This window comes from Globicephala melas, chromosome X (assembly GCF_963455315.2).
Source record: "Globicephala melas chromosome X, mGloMel1.2, whole genome shotgun sequence".
NCBI lineage: Eukaryota > Metazoa > Chordata > Mammalia > Artiodactyla > Delphinidae > Globicephala > Globicephala melas.
The window spans coordinates 29,779,861-29,807,290 of NC_083335.1; the positions used below are offsets into that span (position 1 = coordinate 29,779,861).

Consider the following 27,430-nt stretch of genomic DNA (forward strand, 5'->3'; position numbering starts at 1 on the left):
TCAGAAAGAGAAAAGCAAATATCGTATATTAATGCATATATGTGGAACCTAGAAAAACCTAGACACAGATGTGGAGGACAAACATATGTACACCGAGAGGGGAAAGTGTGGGGGTGGTGGTGGGATGAATTGTGAGACTGGGATTGACATGTATACACTAATATGTATAAAATGGATAACTAATAAGAACCTGCTGTATAAAAATTAAATTAAATTTTTAAAAAGTGGATAGAGAACTTAGAACTCCCATGAGTTGTCAAAAAAAATCTATTAGTGATATAATATGTTTTCATTATCTTTTGTAAGCAAACTGGGACATAGGACTTTCTAATTTGGCTGCCCTCATTCTTGACAAGTTTCACACGTTTATCTTCTGTAAGTATGTAAATAAGTTACCACCCATAAGTAGTAACTTATTCAGATAAGACAAAATCATTCTACTTGATCTATTAACTAGAAGTAATCAAAGCTTCTGGATTCCATTTTCTAGATTTATCACTTACTGGCCATGGGATCCTTAGTTTTCTGTCTTACTTCACTATTTGTAAACAAAGAATGTAACCACTAAGTTCACCTAGAAAAAGTGAGCCATGAATACATGAAGTTTTTAGACATATGAACCAAAAGTATTAAGCTACAGTCATCATATTATATACACAGTCCATTTTTTCATATATATGGCATTTCTAATTAAGTGAGGCTTTCAATTTTAACACTGTCTTTTAAATATATTGATTTATTTTCCCCAGCTTTATGGAAAGGAAGGATTATGTACTAAGAAAACGTAAGCAAGTGATATTTAAAAACTTGTATAATAGAAAATGTAACTATTTTCTAAATAACCAGTTCAAAATAAAGCCTTCAATATACTAGAAAAATATTATTTTTAATATTTTATTGTGAAATAGAGGCAGCTATGTGTGTGTTAAGATAATCTTAAAAGAAATATAATAATCACATTGCTAAACATTAGTAGATTCACATTTTTATATTACATTCCTGCTTAAATGGGAAAAAAAGCTCATCATACTATTATGAACCTAGTATATATGTTTTTCTACTCAACATTCAAATAAATAAAAATTTCCTCTATTCTAAAATAATCACATTACACAACCACATATTTTTAAAAACTAGATCTCATTCTGGTTTTCTACTGCCACTAACAGTAGGTATTTCATGGTCAGTCTCTTTTTTAGGATCTACCATATTTTTATATCTTTCCCCACGATGTCTTTCCAGGTATGGCCCCCAGTTAGAAGCTGGTCTGCAGCAGCTTACAATGCGCTGAAAAGCAAAGAAAAAAAATGAAAATTTTAGAGTGTTAAGTCTCCTTGCTAACCAAAATGAAATAAGAACCATAGAAAAGTAAAAAATGATCATCTAAATTCTTAATATACTGTCTACCAAAAAAAATGATACTCAAATGTAACCAATTGTTAACAGAATTGTATTAACTACAAAGCCAAAATAATTGAGTATGTAAATGATTTCAAAAGAAAGTGTTTCGTGAACCCATTCAAGCAACAATATCACTTCATATACTTTCACTGAATTCTCAGACATTTCTATCCTGGCCTTAGGGTGAGGGTTAAGTGAGGATCTAAACCAGGTATGCCTGGGAAGTTTCAATAACCAAAGAAAGGGTCAAACCATTGATCTAGATCCACAAAGCACTCAGCTAGATCTTGAACCCAATCTGCCTGCTGAGCCTACCTTGTCATTGTCCTATTGAGATGTCATAATCAACTCCCCTGGGCCTCCATGGAAGAGGGATAATTCAGGGTCTAGACTGAGTTCAAGAAATTTACCAGAGTTTTTCCAGTTTTAACATGCTATTACAGTATGTATTATAACCAGATGAAGTTTTAAAGGTGAAAATTATAGATATAAAGGAAAAAGGTCATTTGCTTTGTGTCATCTCAGTAGAACTCAGTACGGGTATAGATACCATAACTTTTAAAGTATAAATAATATTAACATGCTTACTTGAAGGATGGTTCCTTCAGCTTGAATTAATTTTGTAATAGCCATAATTGGAATCCAAATAATACAGAAAATAATCATACACCAGCCTAGAGCAACTCCCCAGTCAGGGTATGGAATTTTGCCATAATCGGGTCTATGAAATTGTACCAATGACCAGATCAAGATTGCCTGCGAAAGTAAAATATGAAAAGAAAATGGTAAAGATTAAACTTTATTGCACTAATGATTTCATTTGCACTAAGTATTAGCAATTTGATTCCATTCCTTAGAAATAACTTATCAAAAGCAATTAAAATGAAAATACATTCAAGCCAACTAAGATAATCAGGTAACTAGCCAGAAGATAAAATACTAAATGAACGAATCTAAATAACTTGTATTTGGCTCTGAATAGATTCTTCCAAAATTAGCACTTCCATATACTTATAAAAGATACAAATACTTGTACAACATGTATTTCAATAAAATACTGAAATACAACATTTATTTCACTTATAATAGCATGGTTTTATTCTGTTCTATAAGCTAGCCAGCATATCAATCAATTCAATGAGAATGTAAAGTACACTTCAGTGAACATGCTTTGCACCTTGCTTAGAAGTTGTTTCTATTATTTTCCACTACACAGAGCACCCCTTACTCCACACCCAAAACACACACGCATTCACACATTGGTACATAATTACCAAAGCACCCTTCACTTTCTTATTGAGAAAAAAACAAGCTCAATATATGTTTGGGCAAAACAGTGACGCTTCAAGATGAAAACTAAGGCCAAGTTTTTTAAAAAGTATTTTAAAAACAACCTACTAGAATGTTGCAGCATTAAAACTAATTATTTAGAAATCTGTAAAGCAAACAAAACAAAATGAGCAAAAACTAAAAGATCATCTAGTAGTTCCTCTAAATTTACCTGTCTTGAATTTTATAGATATTCAAGTTTAATTTTAGAATTAAATAGATTAATTTCTTTCATTTCATTACAGTAATTTAAGTTTATTTCACAATTACCATAATTTTACGTAACTACAAGAGAATGGCTGAGGGATAGTGGAATCTAATATATATGACTTTATACAAAATAGATGATAATGTATATCATTTAATATCTAATACTTTTGCATTTTAAAGTAAATCCAGTTGTCAAACCTAGTAATCAGTGAAAATTAGCTGGCTAAAAAGTCTAGTTAGATTTTCTAAGTTGGTAAAGGGCTTATATTATCATGGAGACTTGTGGAGACTTGTGAAATAAGGAAAACAATATTTAGTAGCACTGTGAAAATCCCAACCGCTCACTACTTGAACCTGACCTTATAATGTTAAAAACACGCTCTAAAACAAATTCTAGATCAAATTATGTAATGGCCTTTTCTAGGAAAACCTTTGAAGCATGGGGGCAGTGAGAACCAAAACATCCTCTATAAGGCTTTGCCACTGCCCCACCCCCACCATTATTTCTAGTCCATAGAAATTCTCTGTCCCATTAAGTGTTCATTTTGGCATTCAGCCTTTTACTGAGCTTTTATTTAAAGATATCATGTCTATATGTCACGTTTCTCCAAGAAGGCATCTTTTGCTTTCCCTCAGCTCCTAAATAGCACCAATTTTTAACATAAACTATTGCCTCTATTGACACACATGAGTTTCTTTTAGTAATTCCAGATACTAAACACTTCCCATAAAAAAATATGCATTAACAACTGAGTGTTGTTTCTTAGCAATTAGTATATTTAGATTGAATTCCTTGAAGGCAGAGACTGGGTCTTAAGCAGAGAGGTTAAGAACATTGTAGATGGCTCAGCATATTTTTTAGGGAATGAGCAAATGACTGGTTTTTAAAAATTTAGCCTATTGATAATTTTTAAGTATCTAGGACCTTTAAGTCTATAGGAGCCTGGTTATTTTCTCAAATGGTAACTGTTTAAGCCTATGGCCTCAAAAATAATACTACAAAGAAAGGCATTGTAATTTAGGCAACTTGGAGGCGCCAGTCATGAAGTAAAAGTTGAAAATCATTACTTTATGACATTAATTTGCCTTACTGTATTCAGTGTGAATAATTCAAGTTTACCTTAAAAGTGTTTAAATATATATATTATTGATACCAAATTCATGGCATGTTAATACTTACCGTCAAAACCATAGGCGTAATGACAAACCAACAAGCTCTCCACCATAGCCAGAATATCCACCTTTTTGTTCCAATCATCATTTCTATATCTTCAATGAATCTGTTGCCTCCTAAAAACAACAAGGAGTGCATTCAGCCCTTATTTATACTTTCATGCATTAATCATTGTGGCCCCAAGTTATCTTTCCATGTCTAAACATTTTCCAATATTACAGCAATGAAGCATATATATACCTTTAACTACATTTTATTCATAATAAATTTTTGTCCAGTATATTATACTTAGCTATTACAGTAAACATAATAAGAAGGAATCAAACTAAGTCGTTTTAGTAAAATGTGTAGATAATTCTATAGTCACTGTTTACCATAAATCCACATGATTCCCATTAGTTCCAGTATAGCTGCAATCAAAATGCCCCATCCAGCACAGAAGTGGTCAATCAGATGAACCCAGTAAATTCCAGCCTACCAAAAAAAATCATTTACTTTTAAGTATATTTTTAATTATTTCTATGATTGATGAGGTACTCAAATTGAATCTACTAATTTGATTTTAACATATGCTCCTTGGTTTCACCTCTGCCAAAATGCGAAAAGGAATGTTTTCAAATGTAAACACAAACGTGGCTTTAAATATCTCAAACAGGATGTACCTTTTATTCTATACTGAGTCACTGTTAAAAAATAAGCATTTAGAATAGTTGATTATCAAAATGATATGCAGTGTGTGCTCTGTAGTAGCTGACAAGAAATACAGCCTATGTTTAAAGTATATAACTTTATTGTAATTGGGGAAATTGTCCATTATCGGGCTTTTTCCCCCTCTGCAAAATATACTTACTATTGAAATTGTGTTATAATGGGGAAAAAATCTGGGCTAAAAGTCAGGAAATCTTGATGCAAGTCAGACTTGGACTTGTCACTAAACATCCTCTTAAACCTTGGCTTCCTCATTTAGATTATAAAGTACATTCCAACTAATATTTTGTCTATGAAAAAATACTGTAGTATACCTGAGTCACACACACGAGGCCAAGGAGAAACAAAACCAAGCAGCAACCCGAAGTTATGAGAACCCTCATTTTCTTCATCGCTTTGGGAAATAAATCTTGAATCGTTGTTGTAATCGTTTCTTCAGAAGGGAAAAAATGACATGTCAACTCATTTGCCAATAATTTTAATCACAGAAATCAACTTCTATTAATCAAATTTACAAATATGTGTTGAGAATATACGCTGGGCCCTACTTCTTACTTTTAAAAATCCACGGGGTCCTTTCTCTTGGCAGTGACTACTCACCAGTTCTGATAAGAATCAAATGGAGCCCTATTTGTTGTTTTTAGCCTGTTTTATAAGGCTTTTCATTGGTAGCAATTATAAGGTAACAGGTTCCCGAGGGCTGAAGTAGTGTGAAAGAGGGTTATAGGGAAGGAAAAATTCTAGTAGAACTTTTAAATAAGGTAAATATTTGAATAACTAACATGGAGATAGAAAGGCCTTCTAGGTTTAAGAAATAAATGTGTTCGTGAAACAGGGTACTGGCTAAAAGTAGAAGGATATATGAGTAAAAGGATTAAGAAACATATTCGAGATTTTTGGAGGGCTTTGAAAGTCAACTAGAGGAAGCTGGACCTTATCCTGTAAACTATTTAAATGGTTTATGTAAGAGCACGATATGATGAAATTCAGAATTTTTAGGTGGGTACCCTAGGGAAAATCCCTATGTGTACACAGAACCATGTGCAAGAATAGTCATTGCAGCAGTGTGTGTAATCTTTAAAAATTGGAAATAATCCAAATGCCCATCATTATGGCAACAGATTGTGAATTAATTAGTGCTATATGTCTATGTATCAACATGGATTCATAACACATATGAAAAACAACTGTCAGAATGATATGTATGCTATGAAACTTCATACTTATGTGAAATTTTTAAAATTTATATGTTATTTATGGATACATATAAAATGTATACAAACATGGTCTGAATAACATACATAATCCATGGTGACGGTTGCTTCTAAGAAGGAAGAAATGTGAATTGTATTAGACAGAGAAACACAGGGGACTTCAAATTTATCTATAACAGTTTAGTTTTCTAAAAAATATCTGAAGCAAATATAAAATATTAATCTCTGCTCCTTTGGGATGTCTGATACATGAGTACTTTGTATTTTTCCATATTTAAAACTTAAGTTAAAAAGAACTTTCAGTAAGATGATTTTGAGAGTAAAAGCTAGAGGGGGGCAACAAGGGTAAGAAAAGGATGTTTTTAAGTAGAGGAAACATGAGTAAAATATAAGAGGGATATGTTAACATTGGGAATATTTCTTACCAATGGAAGCAAACTGAGAGTCGAGACCCAAAGTCAAAAGCATGAAGAAAAATAATACGGACCAAAATGGCCCACCTGGGAGTAGAGCTAGAGCTTCTGGATAAGCAATGAATGCCAAATCAAAACCTAAGAAAATAAATGGCATTTTAATTTAAAATTAGTTGCCAAGAAAATTCACATATTTGAACATTTTCAAGATAAGATACTAGAGGGCTGGGCTTCCCTGTTGGCGCAGTGGTTGAGAGTCCGCCTGCCGATGCAGGGGACACGGGTTCGTGCCCCATTCCGGGAAGATCCCACATGCCGCGGAGCGGCTGGGCTCGTGATCCATGGCCGCTGAGCCTGCGCGTCCGGAGCCTGTGCTCCGCAACGGCAGAGGCCACAGCAGTGAGGGGCCCGCAAAAGATATGTTCATGGAATTAACTTTTTAGTCTTTATGGAATTAACTTTTTAGTCTTTAACTCTCTTTCCAAATATTTACCCCAAATCACTATATGTAGTGCCATTTAATTTATGTTTTTCACTGTACATTTCACAGCCGTGTAGTGCCATTTTATTTTTTTATTGAAGTATAGTTGATTTACAGTATTATGTTACTTTCAGATATACAGCATAGTGATTCAGTATTTTTTGCAGATTATACTCCATTATAGGTTATTACAAGGTAATGGGTATAATTTTAGTGCCCTTTTAATTATTATATGGATACCTGCAAAATTGTATGTAATGAAACTATAAATTGAATCTTATTTTCTATTTGTTTTTTTTTGTTTTTATTTTTTACTTATTTTAAACATTTTATCAGGAAGGCACATTTTTTCTTTTTATACAGCAGGTTCTTATTAGTCATCAATTTTATACACATCAGTGTATACATGTCAGTCCCAATCACTCAATTCATTCTATTTGATGTATGTTACCTTTAGAGACGCTTTATAAAAAAATTTCAGTCATGTTATATGATACTTAGTTTTAAGTATTTTAAGTTTCTCCAACCTCCCAGAGGACTGGCCTAGGAGTCAGGAGAATTAGCTTCTAGCCTAGGCTCTGTCACTTCCTAATGATTCGATCTTCTGCAAGACATAACATTTCTGTGCATCAATCCACTCCTCTGTAAATGAGGAGCTGGATACTAGATGATCTCCAAAGTCCTTTCTAGTCCTAACATTCTATTCTCATTCATCAATCTCTCCATCAAATGATACTAACCATAAATAGAAATTTAATAAGAAAGTCCTACTTAAAAGAACCCTAGAATTCTGTTCCAGAGAATCTTTAGCCAGATAATTAAGCATCCCTAGTTAATGTCTTTAAAGTTAGGAAGTTCACTAATCAGATTCCTTTAAAGCTGGACACAGCTGTATACTCAAAGTCAGTTGTGTTTCTATCTGTATGACACTTGTGCGTTTTAAAAATTCAGACCTAATAGTGTAATTTTTCGTGGATTAATTTTTATATATAGTCTCTCATATATTCATGTATACATATTAACACACACATGTATATATATGTATGTGTATATAGATATACATACACACAGATGAAGATAATGCATGTAAAGTGCATAGCATGATGCCTGATACTTGCAATTGTGCAGTAAGTAGTTCCTATTAAGGATTAAACAAAATTTGGAAAAAATATTCTTAAACAAGTGTTCTGTAATGTACTGTTGTTTCTCAGATCATCTAAGAATTATTAAATCATTAAAACAACCAAGTTATATAAGATGAAAAGAGAAAGAAAACACAATACCCTAAATCTTGAGTGCTTTAATTGCTATAAAATATATCAGTGTTTCTTAAATGAGCTATATTGACTTAATCAAAGTTAATAATATATAGCATTACATACCTGATTTTACAACTTGAGAGACTTCCTTTCCAGATATATGAGCCATGTGTCCCAATATAGAAAAAATAGCAAATCCAGCAAACACACTAGTGAGGCAATTTGCCAAACAAATTACAATGGCATCTAAGAAGCAGTTGTTATTGAACTTATTGTAAGATGACAGAGCAACTAAACCACCCCAAGCCACTGACAAGGAATAAAATATCTGTGTGGCAGCATCTTTCCAAACCTACAAGGAAAATAATATTTAAAAACACACTCTTAATTTTTCATTTATATAAAATATTTCATATATACAAATGAATAAATATCCATACAAGAACAAAATAAATACCCAAGTACCCACTACTCAGCTTAAGAAATAAAATGTTACTAGTCTATTTTTTTTTTTTATAAATTCCAGGGACTTAATGTTTTTTTTTTTTTTTTGAAGATGTTGGGGGTAGGAGTTTATTTATTTATTTATTTTTGCTGTGTTGGGTCTTCGTTTCTCTGCGAGGGCTTTCTCTAGTTGTGGCAAACGGGGGCCACTCTTCATCTCGATGCGTGGGTCTCTCACTATCGCAGCCTCTCGTTGCAGAGCACAGGCTCCAGACGCGCAGGCTCAGTAGTTGTGGCTCATGGGCCTAGTCGCTCTGTGGCATGTGGGATCCTCCCAGACCAGGGCTCGAACCCATGTCCCCTGCATTAGCAGGCAGATTCTCGACCACTGTGCCACCAGGGAAGCCCTGTTACTAGTCTATTAAAGCCTCCCTGTGCCCCTTCCTGATCATATCACTCTTCCAACCTCAGTGGTAACTGCTATCCTGACTTCTGTGTTTATCATTTCTTCAATGTTCTTTATATTTTTACTAACCTAAACAATATGGCATTTAGCTTTACATGTTTCTGAGTTTATAGAAAAGTTTTCTTAAAGCATGTAAACTTATACAACCTGCTTTTTCCATTCAGTAGTGTATGAGATTTATCCATTATCAATTTGAACCATATAAAATTTCAATTTTGTAAGTCAAAAATGAAAGAATATAGGCAAATTCATATGGTTCAATTAAATGTATGTAGTTCTGAACATTTTTTTCCACTGCTGTATTGCCCCACTAAATATTGCCAAATTATGCTCCAAAGTAGTTGTATCACTTTGCACTCCCACCAGCTGGTATGAGAGTTCCCATTCCCCTATATCCTTGCCAACACTGGTCAGAATTTTTAATACTGTCCAAACTAGTGGCTGTGAAATGAGTTTTGATAACCCTAAGTACTTTATAAGGTTTAGCATGTTTTTATGTGTATATATTCCATAGTCTTTTCCTGTGAAATTCCTGTTCATATTTTTTGCCAATTTTTTGTTTGGGTTATTCGCCTTACTTGATCTCGAGGAATTCTTTATGTAGTTCGGATTCTAATCCTTTATCTGTTATATATGTTAGTTTTTTTCTCCCAATTTGTGGCTTATATTTTTCACCTCTTAACATTGTGCCCTTTGATGAACCAAAGATTTTGTTTTAATGTAGCTGAAGGTATTCATCTTTGCTTTTATGTATTGTTCTTGATTTCTCTGACTTAAAAAAAGAATCCTTAGACCAGGGTCATAAAGCTACTATCCTATATTTTCTTCTAAAAGACTTAAAGTTTTGCTTATATCCTTAAGTTTTCAGTTCACCTGAAATTGATACTATGCATATTAAATTAGGAATCCCAACACATTGCTTTCTTTCTTTCTTTTTTTTTTTTTTTTTTTTTTGCCCGTGCCGTGTGGCATGCGGCATGTGGGTTGTGGGATCTTAGTTCCCTGACCAGGGATCAAACCCGTGTCCCCTGCATTGGGAGCGTGGAGTCTTATCCGCTGGACCACCAGCGAAGTCCCTCAACACATTGTTTTCTAAATGGAATATCAATTATCTGAAGATAATTGATATTATCAATTATGTCCAAAGATAACTGATATTTTCAATTATATCAATTGGATAGTCAATCCCTTTCCCACTGACCTGCATCCCCACTTCTGCCACATATCAAGTTCCATATGTTCATGAATCTGTTTCCGAGATTACTATTCTGTGCCACAGGTCTGTATGTCTATACCTAGGCTAACACCACATTATTTTTATACCTATAGCATTATAATATTGTTTCATATCTGGTAAGACAAGTCTTCCTCACTTCTTCAGAAACACCTTGCTTTTTTGCCTTTTCTCCTTTGCATAAATTTTAGAATAAATTTTCAAGTTCCATGGAAACTGTGCTGGGAATTTGATTGGAATTCTATTTACTCCACATATCACCTTGGGGACAATAAAAACATTAATTCTTAACAAGGGTGGTACTAGGCAGTTTTTGAAGAATGATGATACATTTAGGCATCCCCTCAATCATCCAGTACCCTCATTCCATGTTTTGATTAGAGCCCCACGTGGCTGGCCTCATCTCTCCATCTAATTCGACCCCTTTATCATTCCCCCTTTCACGATCTACCCCTCCTATGTCTCTGCTAAAGGACAATAATAAATCTTAGAAACTAACCTAGGTAAATCCATTTTAATAGTAAAATTCTGTAGATATAACATTACCCCAAAGAAAAATCTAATTGTGAAGACTTCACATAATAGGGCTGGCATATATGTAGGCAAAAGTGTGGTTTTAGTCCTTCTGAAAACAGGACTGGTCAGTGGAAGGCAGGCCGTATAACATGGTGACTAACAGTTCTTGCTCTGGAGTCAAAAAGAATGAAGCCTAAATCCAGTACGTCTCACTTTCATTGAATTTGATTTATTTAACATCTTCAAGCCTGTTTCATCATCTATAAAATGGAGATGATGATGATGCTAATAATAGTAGTAATAATTATGTGTCCTAGGAAGGATGTGAGAATTAAATGAGATAACATATGTAAAGCAATTAGTAGGATACTCAGTGATAGCTATTATTGTTTTTATGGAAAAGAAACATAAATTGATACTCGGTTTCTTTTGTGGAAGTTAAAAACAATAATTTTCTCCTTGAAAGATATGTAATCTATTTCCAATTTCAATTGAAATAAAGTTGTTAGGAGTGAAATAAATACTAGGTCTTCAGAATACAGCTTGATGTTAGATTATTATTACATCTTATTTCTCACATGATTTTGTTATATATAAGTGAAATATATATATAATATATATACTGGCAGGAAGCCAGTAGGAAGTAAAATGGATGGATAAATAGATGGCTAGATAGACAGCTAGATCATGGTTATTTCCCTTATATATAACAAAATCATGTGAGAAAAAAAATGCTCTCTTATTTCTTAAGCAGTTGTACATATTAAGAAATGAACAACATGTTTATGTTGGTCTCTCAGCTGCTTTGACTTGATACATTATGTATGCATATGTGAGTTGGGGGAAGGAGGCTGGAGGTCGTGTGGCAGGTCTGGGTTGTGTCAGAATGCTACTGCATACCATGATGTACCTAGGCTGCAAATAAAAGTGAAATATAGTTCCAAACATAGTTATAATCTCTATATCTACCCATCTCATAGCTATATACAAGATTATTAGTTGAGTGATTAGGAAACCTTAATTCAAGATGCAAAAGCAGGCTATGTAAATTTAATTAAGTGTGACTCTTCCTGGGTCTCAACTTCATCACTGTAAAATGACGGAGTTAGTAAAATAGTCACTAGAGACCCCTCTAGCTATAAATTTCTATGGTTCTCTACTCTCCTAGAGATATCAGTAGAGTTCAAATACTTAAAGAAAAGGAAAAAATATATACTTATGATTGCATGTTTAGAGTATGGATTGGAGCAGAATAAAAAGCATCTAAGAAAAAATTCTCATTGCCAGCAAACCCAAAGAAGGCATGAGGGTAGTGTTTGTGTTGGGGAGAGGAGGTAGGATGATTAAACTGTATGTTTCATAAGGAGCTTTAGGCTTAGCTCTGATGTTTTAAAGACAATAGAGACACCGAAACACAGACCAGTATAAAATAGTCATATAAAATTTTCAGGATAGTTTCACGGAGCTATAAAGCCCAGGTGATCTGAGGCTTGTAAAAGCCACTTAAAGGAATATCAAAGGGGCTTTTCAACTGTGCTCCAAGTTATGAGGTTTAAAGAAAATGGAGGGTCCACTTCTTAGGGAAAATGTTGCATCTACAATACAGTATTATATAACAGCAATAATTAAAATACTTGTGTGCTCATATTTATATAACGGTTTACCATTTCAAAGAACATTAACATATTTTATCTTGTGTAATAACCTAACAGAGGGAAGATGATGAGTCCCAACTTCCATTTTATTTGCTTCTCATCCATTACCAAAAATGGTCTTCTAGTTGGAAAGAGATTAACAGACAAGATTAAAAGATATGAGGCCCAAGATAAATGAAGAAATCAACACAGGGGCCTACAGACACATCAAACTATGTTAATCTCCAACACATAAACAATAAAATTTCATAGTTCTAAAATAATTTAGGGTTTTATGGTTAATTATTGAGTGAAAATTGGACACACAGAAGGTAACTGAAGGCCAGAGATTGACCTCTCAATTTTCAAAAAGGTAAAGGATGGATTTCCATTACTAAAAACTGATAAATTTGACTTGCTTACCAGTAATATTCTACAACAGATAATTAAATATCCGGATCGTGAGTATTTAGAAAGTCACAATTGCTGGAAATTAGCATGAGTTCCACAAAGAATACCATAGCAAACTAAAACTAATATCCATTTTGGCTAACAGTACTAATATGGTAGATATTATAGTGTTTCTTGATTTTAATGTAATACCGTGGGGTTTTACCTGACCAGAAGCTTAATGTGTTCCAAGAATGTGACATGACTACTAAAACAGTGAAAGTGTTATTAGCCTGTATCAATAGAAGCATAGTATATAGAGTACACTTACTGACAATGCTGTCTGCAGTCAAAATTGTAAAAGATTTTATGTACCTATGATACACACAGCCATTGTCTGGAGATAGACTAATATTAAAAGGGGTTACCAATTCATATTCATGGTACATATTTGTGTGTCTGGTACAAGTAACAGTTTTGTTTATGGAATGCTTCATCATTTCAAATTTATGTTTTAACTTCATAATATGAACTTTTGATATTAACTTTTGAAGAAAATTAAAATTTATATTAGACCATTAAACCATCAGCTATAATCTTTAAACCTACTACGAGTTTATCTGATAAGTCACATAGCCCTAGTCATCAATTTGCGGGTATTCATGCATGAAATATTCTTTCTCAGATTAATAAGCCCCAAATCCTTTTGGTCAAATAGAATCAGTTTGAATAAAATGACTTTGAAAATCCTATTGCTAAAAATGATTGTCTCACTTCCAATAAGAGAGCATTAGTGTCATGTTAAATAGTTAAATCAGACATCCTAGGGGACGGAAACGCTAATAAACTTAAGTACATATTCTTTTGCAAGCTACTATGTTATGACACTCAATGGCAATCAAAGATTTTCAATATTGGCTTTTAAGTTTTACCTCCTCAGATAATTTGAAATCCAAATTGTCTTACCTCAGCTTCCCTAAGTTTTGTAAAATTTGACTGTGCTCCAATATAGTATGAAATGCCTTTTGATGCGCCATCCAGAGTTGCCCCTCGGATCAGCAGGATTAGCAAGACAAAATAGGGGAAAATAGCTGTAAAATATACCACCTACCACGAAGAACAACCAAAAGTTAATGTTATCTCTTTAAATCATGGTGTACAATTATATACAAATAAAGTTATTAGCCAGTTGAAATTAGTAAAATAAAGTATCAAAGATTTCATTAGATTATTAATGTCTGATAATACTAATACCAATGTTGGCATAATTTTCTCTTCCTGTTCTCACCACTCTCAAATGATCCACTTTCAAAACACTCTGATGTATGAAGCAATATTTACCAGGTTTGTGTTGTAAATACACAATACATTAGCAATGGTAACTTGGAATCTAGATCGAGCGCTTTCCTAAATGTATCCTAATAAATGTCTGAGGGGACTGAATAGCACCTCTTGGTAAATTACTGCATTGATGTGGGAAGGGAAATGATTTTAAACCCTGCAATGATACTCAATCCCCAAGGAGAAGGAAAATCTCCTAGTAGGTGTCCAAATTCCATGAAAGTTGATTAAGTGAATACTGGACACTTGCTATTATTATCCTTAAAGCTACCATTAAGAGAGTTTGATAGCACACATATATACGTGTGAACTGCTTGTGTCCTAGATAATACATGGTTCCAGATGAGCAGACTGCCTTTGAGGTTGGCTTTTCATTAATGTGGATGATTTCTTTGGTCCATAGATGTCGTATGTTTGCTAATATGTCCAAGGAGATGATTTAAACAAGTCATCCAGAGACCAATAAAAATTAATTGCGTGGGTAAATGGCTTTTAATGGATTCTTTCGATATTAACATCAAAAAGGAACCAAAGGTTTCAAAAATGTGCAATTGCAACATTATTTTGGAAAGTTTCCACTGACTTTGTGATGTTCACTGTATTTTTGTGATCTAACAGCATGTCTCATTACAATGTAACATTAAGTGACTGTGCTAGGTATTGTACCAGAACACAAAGATAGTATCCACAGTTATTCCTGTCCTCTGTCTTTAAGGAAATTTCAGTCTAGTAGTTACAAACACATACACATTTACTTTTCTGAGTACTGTACAACTGCTCACAGAGAAAATTTCATACTGTTCTCAGAAATTGCCACAACGTTCTCTGAAAGTTTAAAAGATAAAACAATGAAGTGGGAAATGTTTTTCAGAAGAGGACTCTGCTGAGACAAGGTTCTGAGTCAATTTTGGCAAGCTTTAAGAGAACAATGGTATCGTTTTTATCCTTCTCTCTCTAACAAGGGGAATCCTGACACTGTTACCCTATACAACATATATAACAAGGATCTAAACCTTCCAAACCAAACATTGCAATATATAATTCCATTCAAGACGCTTCTTTATTATAGTAGGACAGAAATACTCCCAAGCCTCAGAATGCTGTATCAGCTAGAAGGGCCCAAGTTTAGAGAAGTTTCACACATGTAGTACTAATTTTTGCTTGTTTTCTTTTATTTTTAATAATAGCAGTGTTCTTATGTATTTTCTTAGAGCGAGGCTGCCTACTTAGAAAGCTTTTCACACATTTGAATGTTCCCATCATAGAAAAAACATGCATTTGGTAATACCTGGCGTTGAACTACAATGAAATCGGAAAACAGCTACATCACTGTCTAACGTGTTTTCTAAATTACCTTCCCAGAAGACTTGATTCCTTTAAATAGTGCTGTTCCAACTATGAGCCAGGCCAGAAGAAGACAAAGTGCTAAATACCACACAATGACTCCAGGCTCATCCAATCCACTTGACCGTCGGAGCGCCACTTTACTGAAAACACATAAGCCCTTTGATGAACACACAATCACTTGTCTTAATACACTGAATTTTTTAATATCTTTCATCCAGGGAGAAGCTTCATGAGTATTTTATTAATACATCACTGTTGTGTGACTCTTTTATTGATGCAGTTGTATGGAGGGGCAAAAATAGTTCAGTGAAAAATTAGGCTCTGAACTTTCTGGTCAACTGCAGCCAATCCAAAGTTCCAAACCCCAGAATAAAAGATCCACTCATTCCTTTAGCTATGATTTTCCCCTAATATTTCAAAGCTCCTGTATGGAAAGAAATTAACCTTACATCAGATTATTTCATTTTACTTATTACGGTATTTTTTCTCAAGTTCAAATGATGGAGAAAACATTTAAATTGTATTAAATATTTTCTTATTCATCATACTTGTAGTTATCAAACCTAAATGGTCCCATTATTTATACATTTTTCAAAGGTATAATTCCATGATTTCCACTAGGGACATATATGGATCTAGGATTTTAATTCTTAGCTTTATATTTGGAACATTTCAAGGTCCAAATTTTAAAAGGGTCACAAAGAGCAACAACATGGGGCTTCCCTGGTGGCGCAGTGGTTGAGAGTCTGCCTGCCAATGCAGGGGACACGGGTTCGAGCCCTGGTCTGGGAAGGTCCCACATGCTGCGGAGCAACTAGGCCCGTGAGCCACAACTACTGAGCCTGCGCGTTTGGAGCCTGTGCTCCGCAACAAGAGAGGCCGCGATAGTGAGAGACCCGCGCACCGCGATGAAGAGTGGCCCCTGCTTGCCACAACTAGAGAAAGCCCTGGCACAGAAACGAAGACCCAACACAGCAAAAATAAATAAATAAGTTAATAAACTCCTACCCCCAACATCTTAAAAAAAAAAAAAAAGAGCAACAACATGGAGCTGAGGAAGAGCTCATTACAGCAATAGTCAAAGAAGTTATGTAAGGGTAAAGGGTATGTATACAGTAAGGAGATTAAAGAGAGATCATTTAAAATTAATAAAAGCAAATATAACCCCAAACATCTATTTTTACCATATAATGACAATTATAAGCAAAATGGATAATGAAGAATCTCAGCCTTAAATAGCAATTTTCCCCCAATATTACTCACCCAACTGTTTATCATTAGAACTTGCTCATTATAGTCTAAAAGTTGCATATTTTTCCTTCAAAGCAATGCCCTAGCTTATAGCTAATAAGCACTGTATAAATCATCACTGACAACATTGTGCCCATTTAATAACTAACTTATAAACGACAATCTGTTAACTGTGAGCTAATTTTGCAGGCTACTACTACTCACACAGGCTAGGTAAACATTTGAGTCAAACGACGTATAATTTGCTCTGACTCCACCCCCCCCCCTTTTTTTTCTACTTATATGAGTTAAGAAAGGAGCGGATCAATATTTTATTGTTATAAAAAATTTTAATAACATCCGTTTAAGATGTAGATAATTTACTGTACTCACTTCCAATATTGTTCACTGGGAAGCTGCCCTGGCTGATAAACTTCACTTCCATTGATGCAGGTAAAATTGTTGGCGTCTAACCAGCTTTTATTCACTTGGAAGATTTCACCTAGCTTTATACTCACATTACAATGTGTCACTAAAAATTAGAAAAAAGAATACATACACAGACACATACTTAGTTTTAGAAGAGTACTTACCTGGGAAAAAAAAGCTTTAATGATGAAATATTTAAAGTACTGTCTAAATTGTTACTTGGTGAAGGTGGAGTAGAAATCTTACAAATGGAATAAGCCATGCACATTCAGCATCTTAAATCCTCTCTACTACTAAGCTGGGGGTGAGTATGAAAATATCTGCCTTTTTAAATTGTGGTTATATTTATAGTAATAACAGCTATAGAGTAACAATCATTTCAGTTGGGACTTAGTGCTCTAAGGAACTTTTCATATGTGGACTTATTTAACTTATATAGATAAATGACACCTTTAAATTCCTAAGAAGTGTTAAATCTTTATCACTTTATCCTCCAATATACACAGGCAATCCCAGTGGTAATAGTCTACAATACTGATGCTACATTGTCCCAAAGATTAGCAACACTCAACCATCAACTGAAACACTACTACTATCATAAATAGTGCTTTTCTCTCTTACCACTTTCCCATTTTCTTCCTTTTCTTGCTGCCCACAACTTAGGCCTGCAAGAAGTACTCCAAGTAGTGGTTTAGCCTTACTGGGTGCCCTCAGAAATTAACATATTGCATTAATCAATTTTCAGGTTATACATGCTTTATTCTGCTTTTATCAATAACCTATGTCTCACTTAAAATTGAACCTAAATTGGTTAGAAAATGATTTACCCCTTTAATCTTCTTAGAAAATATAAAAGAATGATGCAGAGTTAATAATATTTTTTAAATAAATAAATGAATTTTACCTATAGGCGATCTGCTACAGGTTTTATCTGCCCAATAAGAACAGTTTTTCCATGGTAGTTCACGTTGAAAAGAAGCAAACATGTAGTAAAGACTATAGGCAATTATGACATTATAATAGATTGTCACAAAAATGGATATCAGGACCATTGTAATCCCCACACCTGGAAAAGAGAACAATTAAAATAAAAAACAAGTGAAATTTGTTTTCCTAATTCGTAAAGCTGCATCTCAATTTCCACAAAATCTATTTTAAAATGAGAAAACTGTTTCAAACAATGTTTTCTATCTCTTTTTTTTTTTTTGATGGGGGAGACAGTCTGAGTAGCTTTCTTCTCAAAATTATTTTGATGATTGACTTTCTGAGACAGTTTTTTAGTTGATCAGAAAAAGGTTCTAAGATCAAAGACCTGTATTAAGCCATCGAATTCACATAAGGGAAAACCATGTTCATTATTATTTCTTATTAAGTCTATAAATTCTGGTCAGAGTGGATACTATTAAAAAAAACAAACTATTCAAAGCTCATATCCTATCGACTCGCTGACCAATACTTCCCTCTTCATCTACAAACCAACATTTAAAAAAAATCTTTATTATAATTGCTTTACAGTAGTGTATTATTTTCTGCTTTATAACAAAGTGAATCAACTATACATATACATATATCCCCATATTTCCTCCCTCTTGCGTCTCCCTCCCACCCCTCTAGGTGGTCACAAAGCACGGAGCTGATCTCCCTGTGCTATGTGGCTGCTTCCCACTAGCTAGCTATTTTACGTAAACTGGGACCAAGTGAGAGAGTGGTATGGACATATATAAACCAACATTTTGACAAGTAGAAGATAAATCCTCTGAATGAATGTCCTAAAAGGAGAGTGTACAGCATTTCTACAAGTGCATGTAAAGAAAATTCAATAACTCAGTAACCATCCAAATTTAAACTTCTGAAATTTCTTTAGCTCAGTGGTTTCAAAATACAGCAAGCATACTGAATGTAACTCCTATGTTAAGACTAGCTTTTGAGGTAGCTTCCTTAATATTCCAGCACTATGTTCTATCCACCTCGCTATAAATATATTTTTGATGTTACACTGAAGCCTTTACGAGTAGTTTTCAGCAGCTAGCACATACCAAAATGATATCTAATCTTCAAACAGAAAGGCTATTGGAGGTTTAATAACAATCAAAGCATTAAAAAAAAAACTTTCCTAGTGTCCTGTTCCATTAGGAACGTTCAAGAACAAATAGTGACCTGCCCTTCAACTTTTCTGCCAAGATAATTCAAAAGGTGAAAACAGGAAAATAATGACACCTTAACAACTCTCTCATATCCTTCTTAACCCCTACCATACCTGCAGCCCAAGATAAAGAGAAATATAAAGTAACATTTGATTTCTAAATTCGACAGTGTCAAATAGTCAGAAAAGCAACGTATGCCCTTTTGCCTTTAATATGAGGACAGCTATATGCAGGAATAGACCAATAAGGAAAACATTTTAATACCAACCTTGAAACAATGGTAGAATCCTCCAAACTGAAACTGGACCTAAGCTAGCAAATTGTCCCAGTGAGCACTCTAGGAAGAACAAAGGTAAACCAGCCAGTGCTAGCATAATCGCATAAGGTATCAAGAAGGCACCTAGAAAACACAAAAAAAGAACCAAAGCACTATTATATGCCCAAATCCGGATGGCACTTTGGCAACTAGCACAACATTTTGAAAGCATTCTGATATAGTGGAGTCAGAGAGTACTGGGTTTAGGCTCCAAATTTACTACTGTCTGTGAGAAAATAGTTGATTCTCTAAATCTTGGATTCCTCATCCATGAAATGAGGATGCTAGTATTACCTAATGAGGTTATTGTGATTATTAAAAACAATAGCCCGTAAAAAGCAATCCAGAGAAGTTGAATGATCACAGGCTTTGGAGCCAGGTAGCCCTAGCTTTATATCCTGGCTCCATCATATACCAGTTATGTGACCTGGGGCAGATTACCTAACCTCTTAACCTTGGGTTCCTCATAAATGGGAAGAACAATGCCAACTCATCAGTTTGTGGTAAGGGTTAAATCACAGAGCCTATGTGAAAACACTTGGCGAAATGGGCAGGCACATAGTATATTTTCAAAGTTAAGTTCCCTCCTTTCTCCTTAAAAAATAAACAGTTTTTAAGACTTAGGGTTCAAATGTTAAATGTGGTTCAAAGTGGAAGTTACTACAGCTAAGTTCAGTATTCTCCAAATAGTCATAAGGGTCTTCACTCAACGTTAATAAGAAATATTATTTTTGGTAGAAGAATCTGAACAATTGAGATGCATTCAGAATTAACTTTCAATTTCATAAGGACTAATTCTCCTACATTTACATTATTCAGGCCCATTTTTGGTTTTTGTTTTAAACCTTTTATTATTTTACTTTTTTTCTGCCCGCTTTTAGGGCATAATACTATTCATTAGAACTATGACCAGATTTTTGGTAGAGGCAGGGACAGAATATTAAGCTTACTGTTCAAGTATTCTAGAAGTCTTAACAAAGTTTAATTAAAAAATGTGGAGATAAGTGAATAAAAATAGCCTTTGGATTATGTACATTTCATACAGCCATGTTACATTTTTTTCCTCATATATTTTTCCTATTATGCTACTATAACATCATACCTGGGAATTACATTTTTTCTAACCCTAAAAATATATTCTACTAAAAATGGGAGACAACCGGGCTTCCCTGGTGGCGCAGTGGTTAAGAATCCTCCTGCCAGTGCAGGGGACACAGGTTCGAGCCCTGGTCCAGGAAGATACTACATGCCACGGAGCAACTAAGCCAGTGCGCCACAACTACTGAGCCTGCGCTCTAGAGCCCGCAAGTCACAACTACTGAGCCTGTGTGCCACAACTACTGAGCCCGCACGCCACAACTACTGAAGCCTGCATGCCTAGAGCCCGTGCTCCACAACAAAGAGAAGCCACCGCAATGAGAAGCCCACTCACCACGACGGAGAGTAGCCCCTGCTCGCCGCAACTAGAGAAAGCCCAAGCACAGCAACGAAGACCCAACACAGCCAAAAATTAATTAATTAATTTTTAAAAATTAGGAGACAATAAAGTACTTGTTACATACTAGTCACCAGAACATAGGGACAAATATGTTTTTATAGATGTTGCAATGTACATACCATCATTACTATGATTAATAGAAGTTTAATTCCTACCAATGATAAATATGAAGAAAAAGTAATACAAAATATCCCTGTTTAAACACAACAATAAGCAACGCTTTGCTAGCCCAGTGTAAGTAGGTTTTTAGACACACACAAAGAAGGATTTTCCTCAATGCTGTATAAGGCTTGTCACCCATTATATTATTTCATTATTTCATTATTAATAACAACCATAACTGGTAAATTATCAGTCCAGTATAGTGGTCACCAATTGTTAGTCCTGCTGACCTAGACCCTAAGGTAGTCTGATACTCCTCTTTCATAAACTGTTAAAAAGCTCCTACAGATAAAAATGACCCCAGATTTTAACAAGTCTTTCAAGCCTGACCATAATTTAAAATCTAATCTATTAACATTTGAAAAATTTGAATTTCATGTTCCTCTTTTACCCTTGGGTAAAAGAGAAAGAAGCAATTGAGAGAGACTAGATCATCCATTACCCAAATGATGTGATCTTTAAAAACTGAGAGCCAATATGATACATTAATTTTTAGAGGAAGTGGTGAAAGAGGTAATAGCATACAATAAATAATGCCATTTTATTTCAGCTAAGTTTAAGAATTCTCTATTAAATCTAGTTTAATATAGTTCCTGGAAATTTATAGTAAGTACTGGGCCTATGTATGATGTCAACTCACAGGGAATTTCCTATTCTAAACTTGAACATAAGAAGTTGGAAAGGAGCCTGAATGCTTCTCTCCACTACACGGACCTTAGGACATAGACACCAAAAAGACGGTGATTCCTGAGTCATCTTCCAGCTCAAATTTATACCAAACCCATGATTAAACAATGTATGCTCTAGATAGGGTAATTTATGTCACCAACACTTAAAGTGTTTGATAAACAGAGTCCCTTTCTTAACTCTCTGAAGGCCAGTACAAATGTTTAATATAACCAATTAATAAGGAATATAAGATTGAAATATCACCACACAAAATCCTATTGTACCAAGAAGAATACTTATACTGACATCGTTTCACTGGTAACCAATTATGAAATATAAGGGGATGTCACCTCTACACTTCTAACAGAACCTGTAATTACAAGTAAATAAAATATGGTAAGTGAAAAGTGGTTTCAACATTACTAGAAGATTATGCAATTCATTTTGTTTCCTTTTGTGTGTCACTTCAGACTTATTTTTTTCTCCTGTTCTAATGGAGTCTTCCTTAGTGATCCATGAGGTATAAACTGCATTATTTTGCAGAAATTAAACACCTAGCCTTGATCTACATTCTATTGCATTTTCAAAGGACCTTCTACATGATCAATCCAATTTGAAATACATGTAACTGAATATTGCAGCTTAAAGTACAAAACGTTTAATTACTTTTTAATAAACTCCTTCCACACTTAAATTTCCAAAATGTAATGCCTTATTTTATTTAAGCAAACAATTTATTTGAGCTTCTTATGAGAACGAGAATTCCCTGTCTTTTGCTTAGGTTCAGCTATAAATTAGGCAAAACACAACTTGAGCGTGAACAGATTATCATAGGAAGGTGTAAATTAAGAAGACGAAGTCATAGTTGAAGATGACATGGGATTTCAGATCAGAAGCTCAGAAGTGCTAAATATACAACTTTTATCAAGTTTATATCTGAACATCTTGTGAAGCCAGCTTTCCAACGTGAGCTAGAAACTCATAGTCTAATAATAAAATGCAGTATGCTCATTTCCCATCCTCCCACTAACCCATATTATCATATACCTTTCCTCAGTTGTTATAATATCCTCAGAGGCCATAAAACACCGCACTTAAAACTGAAGAGGAAATAAATTGGGGGGGGGGAATACCTCCGCCATTGTTGTAGGTCAAATATGGGAATCTCCACACATTCCCCAATCCCACTGCATATCCAACCATAGATAAAATGTAATCAGATTTTTTGGACCAGTTGCCACGGTCCTGATTCTCATCATTTCCACCAACATGGAAATTCTCAGATGAAGCCGTCACTTTCTAGAAAAGGGAAAATATCAACAGCTTGGTTTTTTTTTACTATTAAAAATTCCACAGACGCATAATTTCACAAAACCACAGAGTGACAGTGAAACAGAGACAGAGACAGAGAGGCAGAGAGAGATTGAGAGAATGAACCCTGAAAACCACAGCTAAGGAGGACACTTTCCAAGGCTGGGGAGATTTCTGAGGATGGCTGCTTTTACTTTACAACGTTTATCCCATGAAATGAAAAAAGCTCTGTAGGTGGATATTTTTACTACTTCTTCGGGTTAGATCATCCAAATTTTGGTGGAAAGGGTACATGTGGCACCCAGCATGATGGGCAAATGAAGGTGGGAAAATAAAATTTCAAATACAAAAGTCTTAAAGATGAATTAGGTAAAATCAACGCTCTTGAAATCAGAGGAGATATTTGAGAAAAAGGATGAAATATAGTTTCTATTAAAAAAAATTCATAGACTCTTTTTCATACTGGGTGGTAGTTTTGATGTTTGGAGTTGTCAGGGAAGTTTAACTTCTCTCCATATCCTGGAGAGTAAAATCAGTGCTTTTCTGAAAGCCACAAAATAATATTCAGAGACAAATTCTTCTGTCCCACCAGGTGGAGCAATGCTCGCTCCACTTCAGAGGACAGGGGAGAGTTCTTCAGGTCAGATAAGGACAGTACATTTTCTCATTTCCCTCCCGCATATGGACACAGTCTGGAGAGGGACAGAAAACACAAGGTGGTGGGCACACCCAAGGCAGAGGATGAGGTGACCCTAAGACATCTAGCCACCAGAGTAAGAACTGTTCTATGTTTCCTCTACTCTATGGGGACATCTTGGGCACACATGAAGGCAGTTGAACAGAAATGTGGAAAACAGGGAACAGCTGCAGAGAGCAAAATCTGAGACTTGCCTCCCCTTAAGTTTTCCCTTCCCAAGCCCTCCACACCTCCCATAGCTCCCAGATTCCTACCTCCTTCCCTCTGCACTTGAAGAAGCTCGGGCACTTCAACTTGTCCATGGTTCACTGGCTCCCTGGGCTGCTCTGCCGGTCTCGCAGTCTGGCGGAGCTTGACTGGTGGCAGGTGCACACTCCCCCGTTGCTACCTGCCAGAGTGAGCCACCATGCCCAGGGGTGGGGCCATTTATGGAGGTAAGCTCTCTCCTCCCCCACCTGAGCACCCTGTCGTGTCAATTACTGGAAGGGACTAAAGTGAGGCTCCGGTTTTTCCCCTGGCAAGCTGGCATGTAGCAATCCCCTGCCCCGGGCCCCGGGAAAGGGCTGGGCTGTGAGAGAACAGAGCAGTCAGAGCCGAGATGACTGACAGCCTTTGACTCAGAGCCGCGCAGGTGCCTTCGCAATCTTGCCTCCTTTCTGGGGTTCCCTGATTCCTCGTAACCTCCTCTCTTAGTCTGGTCTCTGTCCTGAGGCCAAGTGCTGATCTCCACCGGGGCTGGAGGTGGGGAGGGCATGGTCTGTGGGGTCCATTCCGTTCCCCAAGATTCTCCTGAACACACTGTACTGTCCTGGGCTCCGGGATTTCCCAAAGTTTTGCCACTCACTAGAAAGCACTTGATCCCCTGGGGCAAACACTGCTCCCAGAGGGAGAGCTCCTGAGCTGGGCACTTTGAAAAGTAGCCAGTTGAGATAAGATTACTCAGCTGGCTCTGCCTGAAAAGAGCAACTTTTGAGTTCATGTCTCGAGCACCTTTCTCAGCCTTCAGGACAACGTTGTCTTTTACAGGGATTGATTTCAAAGAGGCCAAACAAAACAAATTATTGAGCAGGTGTACGGGAAATTTTAAGCCTAACCAAAGACTTCACTTTGCAAGAAAGGCGAGGCCTAGAAAATAAACTCTGAGGAAGCATCCCAGCTTGGCCAGGGAGGAAAGTATTATTATAATGCTATTTACCAATGTAGCAGCTTTTCATCAGAAAACTCAAAGGATTTAAACTCGATCAGACAGATAAAGATGACGGCAGTTCTACGAAGCACAGTACAAATCACTGCACACGAGGAACCAGCCTACAGCCAAATCCCGAGGAACCAGCCTACAGCCAAATCCTGTATCCTATGTTGCAGGTCCTTTGTTCTTCCATTTGCAATACAAATATGCCCTGGGGAATCTGAGCAGGTAAGGCAGAGGAAAGTCCACGAGTGAAGTGGGAAGGTAGTAAGGAGAAAGTATCAGCAGGTTTCATCTAATTTTGTCCTGAACACAGCACAGGCTGGTGTGTGTGTGTGTGCGTCTGTGTGCGCGTGTGCATGTGCACGTGCATGGACCGATTAGCGTTATATGCTACTGGTGTGACCTAAAGGCTAAAATGAAGGAATTACATTAGCCTGTCTTGGACATAGAAGAGAAGAGAGGAAGGAAGACTTATAAACCTCTTTATGAAAGAATGAGCTAAAAAGCAAATCTAATAGCATTTACCAAACTATCAAAGTCCCATATCAAAGTTCTGTTTGCATGGGGCACTGGAAACAGATGGTAACCGTGGGAATAGAGACTAGGAATCTATCTATCCCAGGGGTAGGTGGTAAGCAGAGGAAACAACCAGCAATTTTCCCTGCCTGTTATACAGTAGAGAAGCTTCTAACAACTTTGAAAGTTTAGAGGTGTAAAATTTAAGATACAAGATATTTTAGAGAATGTATTTTTTGTTTACTTGCTTGCTTCGGGTATATTATTCCCATGGCCATGCGTGGCTTTCCATGACATGGCTTCTTCCTACCTTTTCAGTATCATCTCTTGCCATTCTCTGCCTCAAACTCTTGAGCTTGTGTGTCCTTTCCTGTGCATGCACATACATGTTGTTACTCACCTCTGTGCCTTTGCTCATGCTGTTTCTTCTTCTGGAAATTCCTGCCTCCCTCATTTGGCTAACTACAACTCATCCTTTAAGACTCTGCTTAGGTGTTACCTCCTCCAGATCTTTCCACAATGGTTGCGCCTCTATTACTACAAACTGGGTTTAGATGCCTCTCCTCTGGATTCCTATGCTACTCAATACTCATTTTACATTGTGTGAAATTATTTTCTTACAGTCCTCCAGACTGCAAATTCTCTGAGAGCAGGGAAACTGTCTTAATCATTCCTGTATTTCCAACGCCTAGCACAAAACCCAACAGACACAGAGCAGGCACTCAGGAAATGTTTATTAGAAAATTTGACTCAGAAAAGGCCATGTAATAACTTTGTGGTCAAAGAAGGGAAAAGACAACTGGTCTAGAATCCATCCCCAAAAGATAATAAAATACCAGGAGCTCATTTTCTCTTCTTTGGGGGTCTGACTTATTAACTGATGAACAAACTGTGTTTGTGAATTCTTTTATTTATTTGGCACTTGAAAAAAGTGTGGAAATTGAGTGGGAATGTTAGCACAAGTTCGTGTGCCCGAAGCACAGTGAGGCCAAACAAACCGAAACATCGGAGTTTGGAGTAGAGAAAGGTTTATTGCAAGGCCACGCAAGGAGACGGGTGATTCATGCCCTAAAAAGCCCCCGAGCTCCCCCGAGTTTCAGCAAAGCATTTTTAAAAGCCAGGTGAGGGAGGGGGGGTCACGGGGTATGTGATCAGCTGATGCACAATTCTCTCATTGGCTGTTGGCGAGGTAACAGGACTGTGTCACAAGGGTTAACATTATCAGTCCTTAGGCCTGGGCCCATGTGCTCATGGTCATCAAATAGTTGATATCTTCCATTTGGTGGGGGGTTTTCACATCTGTAAAACAACTCAGGAAATGTGCATTAAATACTGTTATCTAGGTACTTCAGAGAGGAGCTAAAGCAGAGGATATGGGGGAAAGACCTGTCCCAGGAAGGCCCTGTAGGGTCCTGCTCAGTTACAGGCACGAGAGAGAGGAAACTACATAAACTCAGTCACAGGGTAGGAATGAGCATAGTATGGAAGAACATGAAACGAATCTGTTTGTTGGGGTTAGAAATAAAGTTGGAGAGAGAAAGCGTGACCATTCACGTGCCTTTAAATCCAGGCCTAAACCATGGTCTGGTAAGCTATAGAAAAGTGATTGTAAACTTGGGAATCACACATAGCACACTCATTTTTGTTGTGCAAAAACACCTCAAAATTATGATGAATGACCTTCAAGCATCAAGTTGTGCAATGC

The 27,430-nt window shown here is 36.0% G+C and overlaps 1 protein-coding gene across 2 annotated transcripts; it reads right to left on the minus strand.

Moving 5' to 3' along the window:
* Positions 1-880: 880 nt before the first annotated feature.
* On the minus strand, positions 881-24,428 carry SLC6A14 (solute carrier family 6 member 14). Of its 2 annotated transcripts, XM_030847683.3 has the most exons (14): positions 24,272-24,428; positions 23,143-23,308; positions 19,633-19,764; positions 18,125-18,286; positions 17,185-17,323; positions 15,569-15,701; positions 13,840-13,980; positions 8,313-8,541; positions 6,462-6,587; positions 5,137-5,255; positions 4,489-4,588; positions 4,121-4,230; positions 1,990-2,157; positions 881-1,287 (listed from the first exon to the last, which is right to left on the minus strand). In XM_030847683.3, the coding sequence occupies exons 1-14, from the start codon at positions 24,317-24,319 to the stop codon at positions 1,141-1,143; spliced, it is 1,920 nt and encodes a 639-aa protein (XP_030703543.2). In that variant the 5' UTR covers positions 24,320-24,428; the 3' UTR covers positions 881-1,140. The 2 variants fall into 2 exon arrangements, with proteins under 2 accessions (XP_030703543.2, XP_069900779.1); XM_070044678.1 differs by lacking the exon at positions 23,143-23,308 and having other exon boundaries at positions 24,272-24,408.
* Positions 24,429-27,430: the final 3,002 nt, after the last annotated feature.

Excerpts from the sequence above, each read along its gene's own strand:
- SLC6A14 (XM_030847683.3), bottom strand. The coding sequence starts at position 24,319 with ATGGACAAGTTGAAGTGCCCGAGCTTCTTCAAGTGCAGAGGGAAGGAG. Across the intron at positions 23,309-24,271 it reads TCAAGTGCAGAGGGAAGGAG|AAAGTGACGGCTTCATCTGA; the intron begins GTAGGAATCTGG and ends TCCCTTTTCTAG. Across the intron at positions 15,702-17,184 it reads CCCAGTGAACAATATTGGAA|TAAAGTGGCGCTCCGACGGT; the intron begins GTGAGTACAGTA and ends ATGTGTTTTCAG.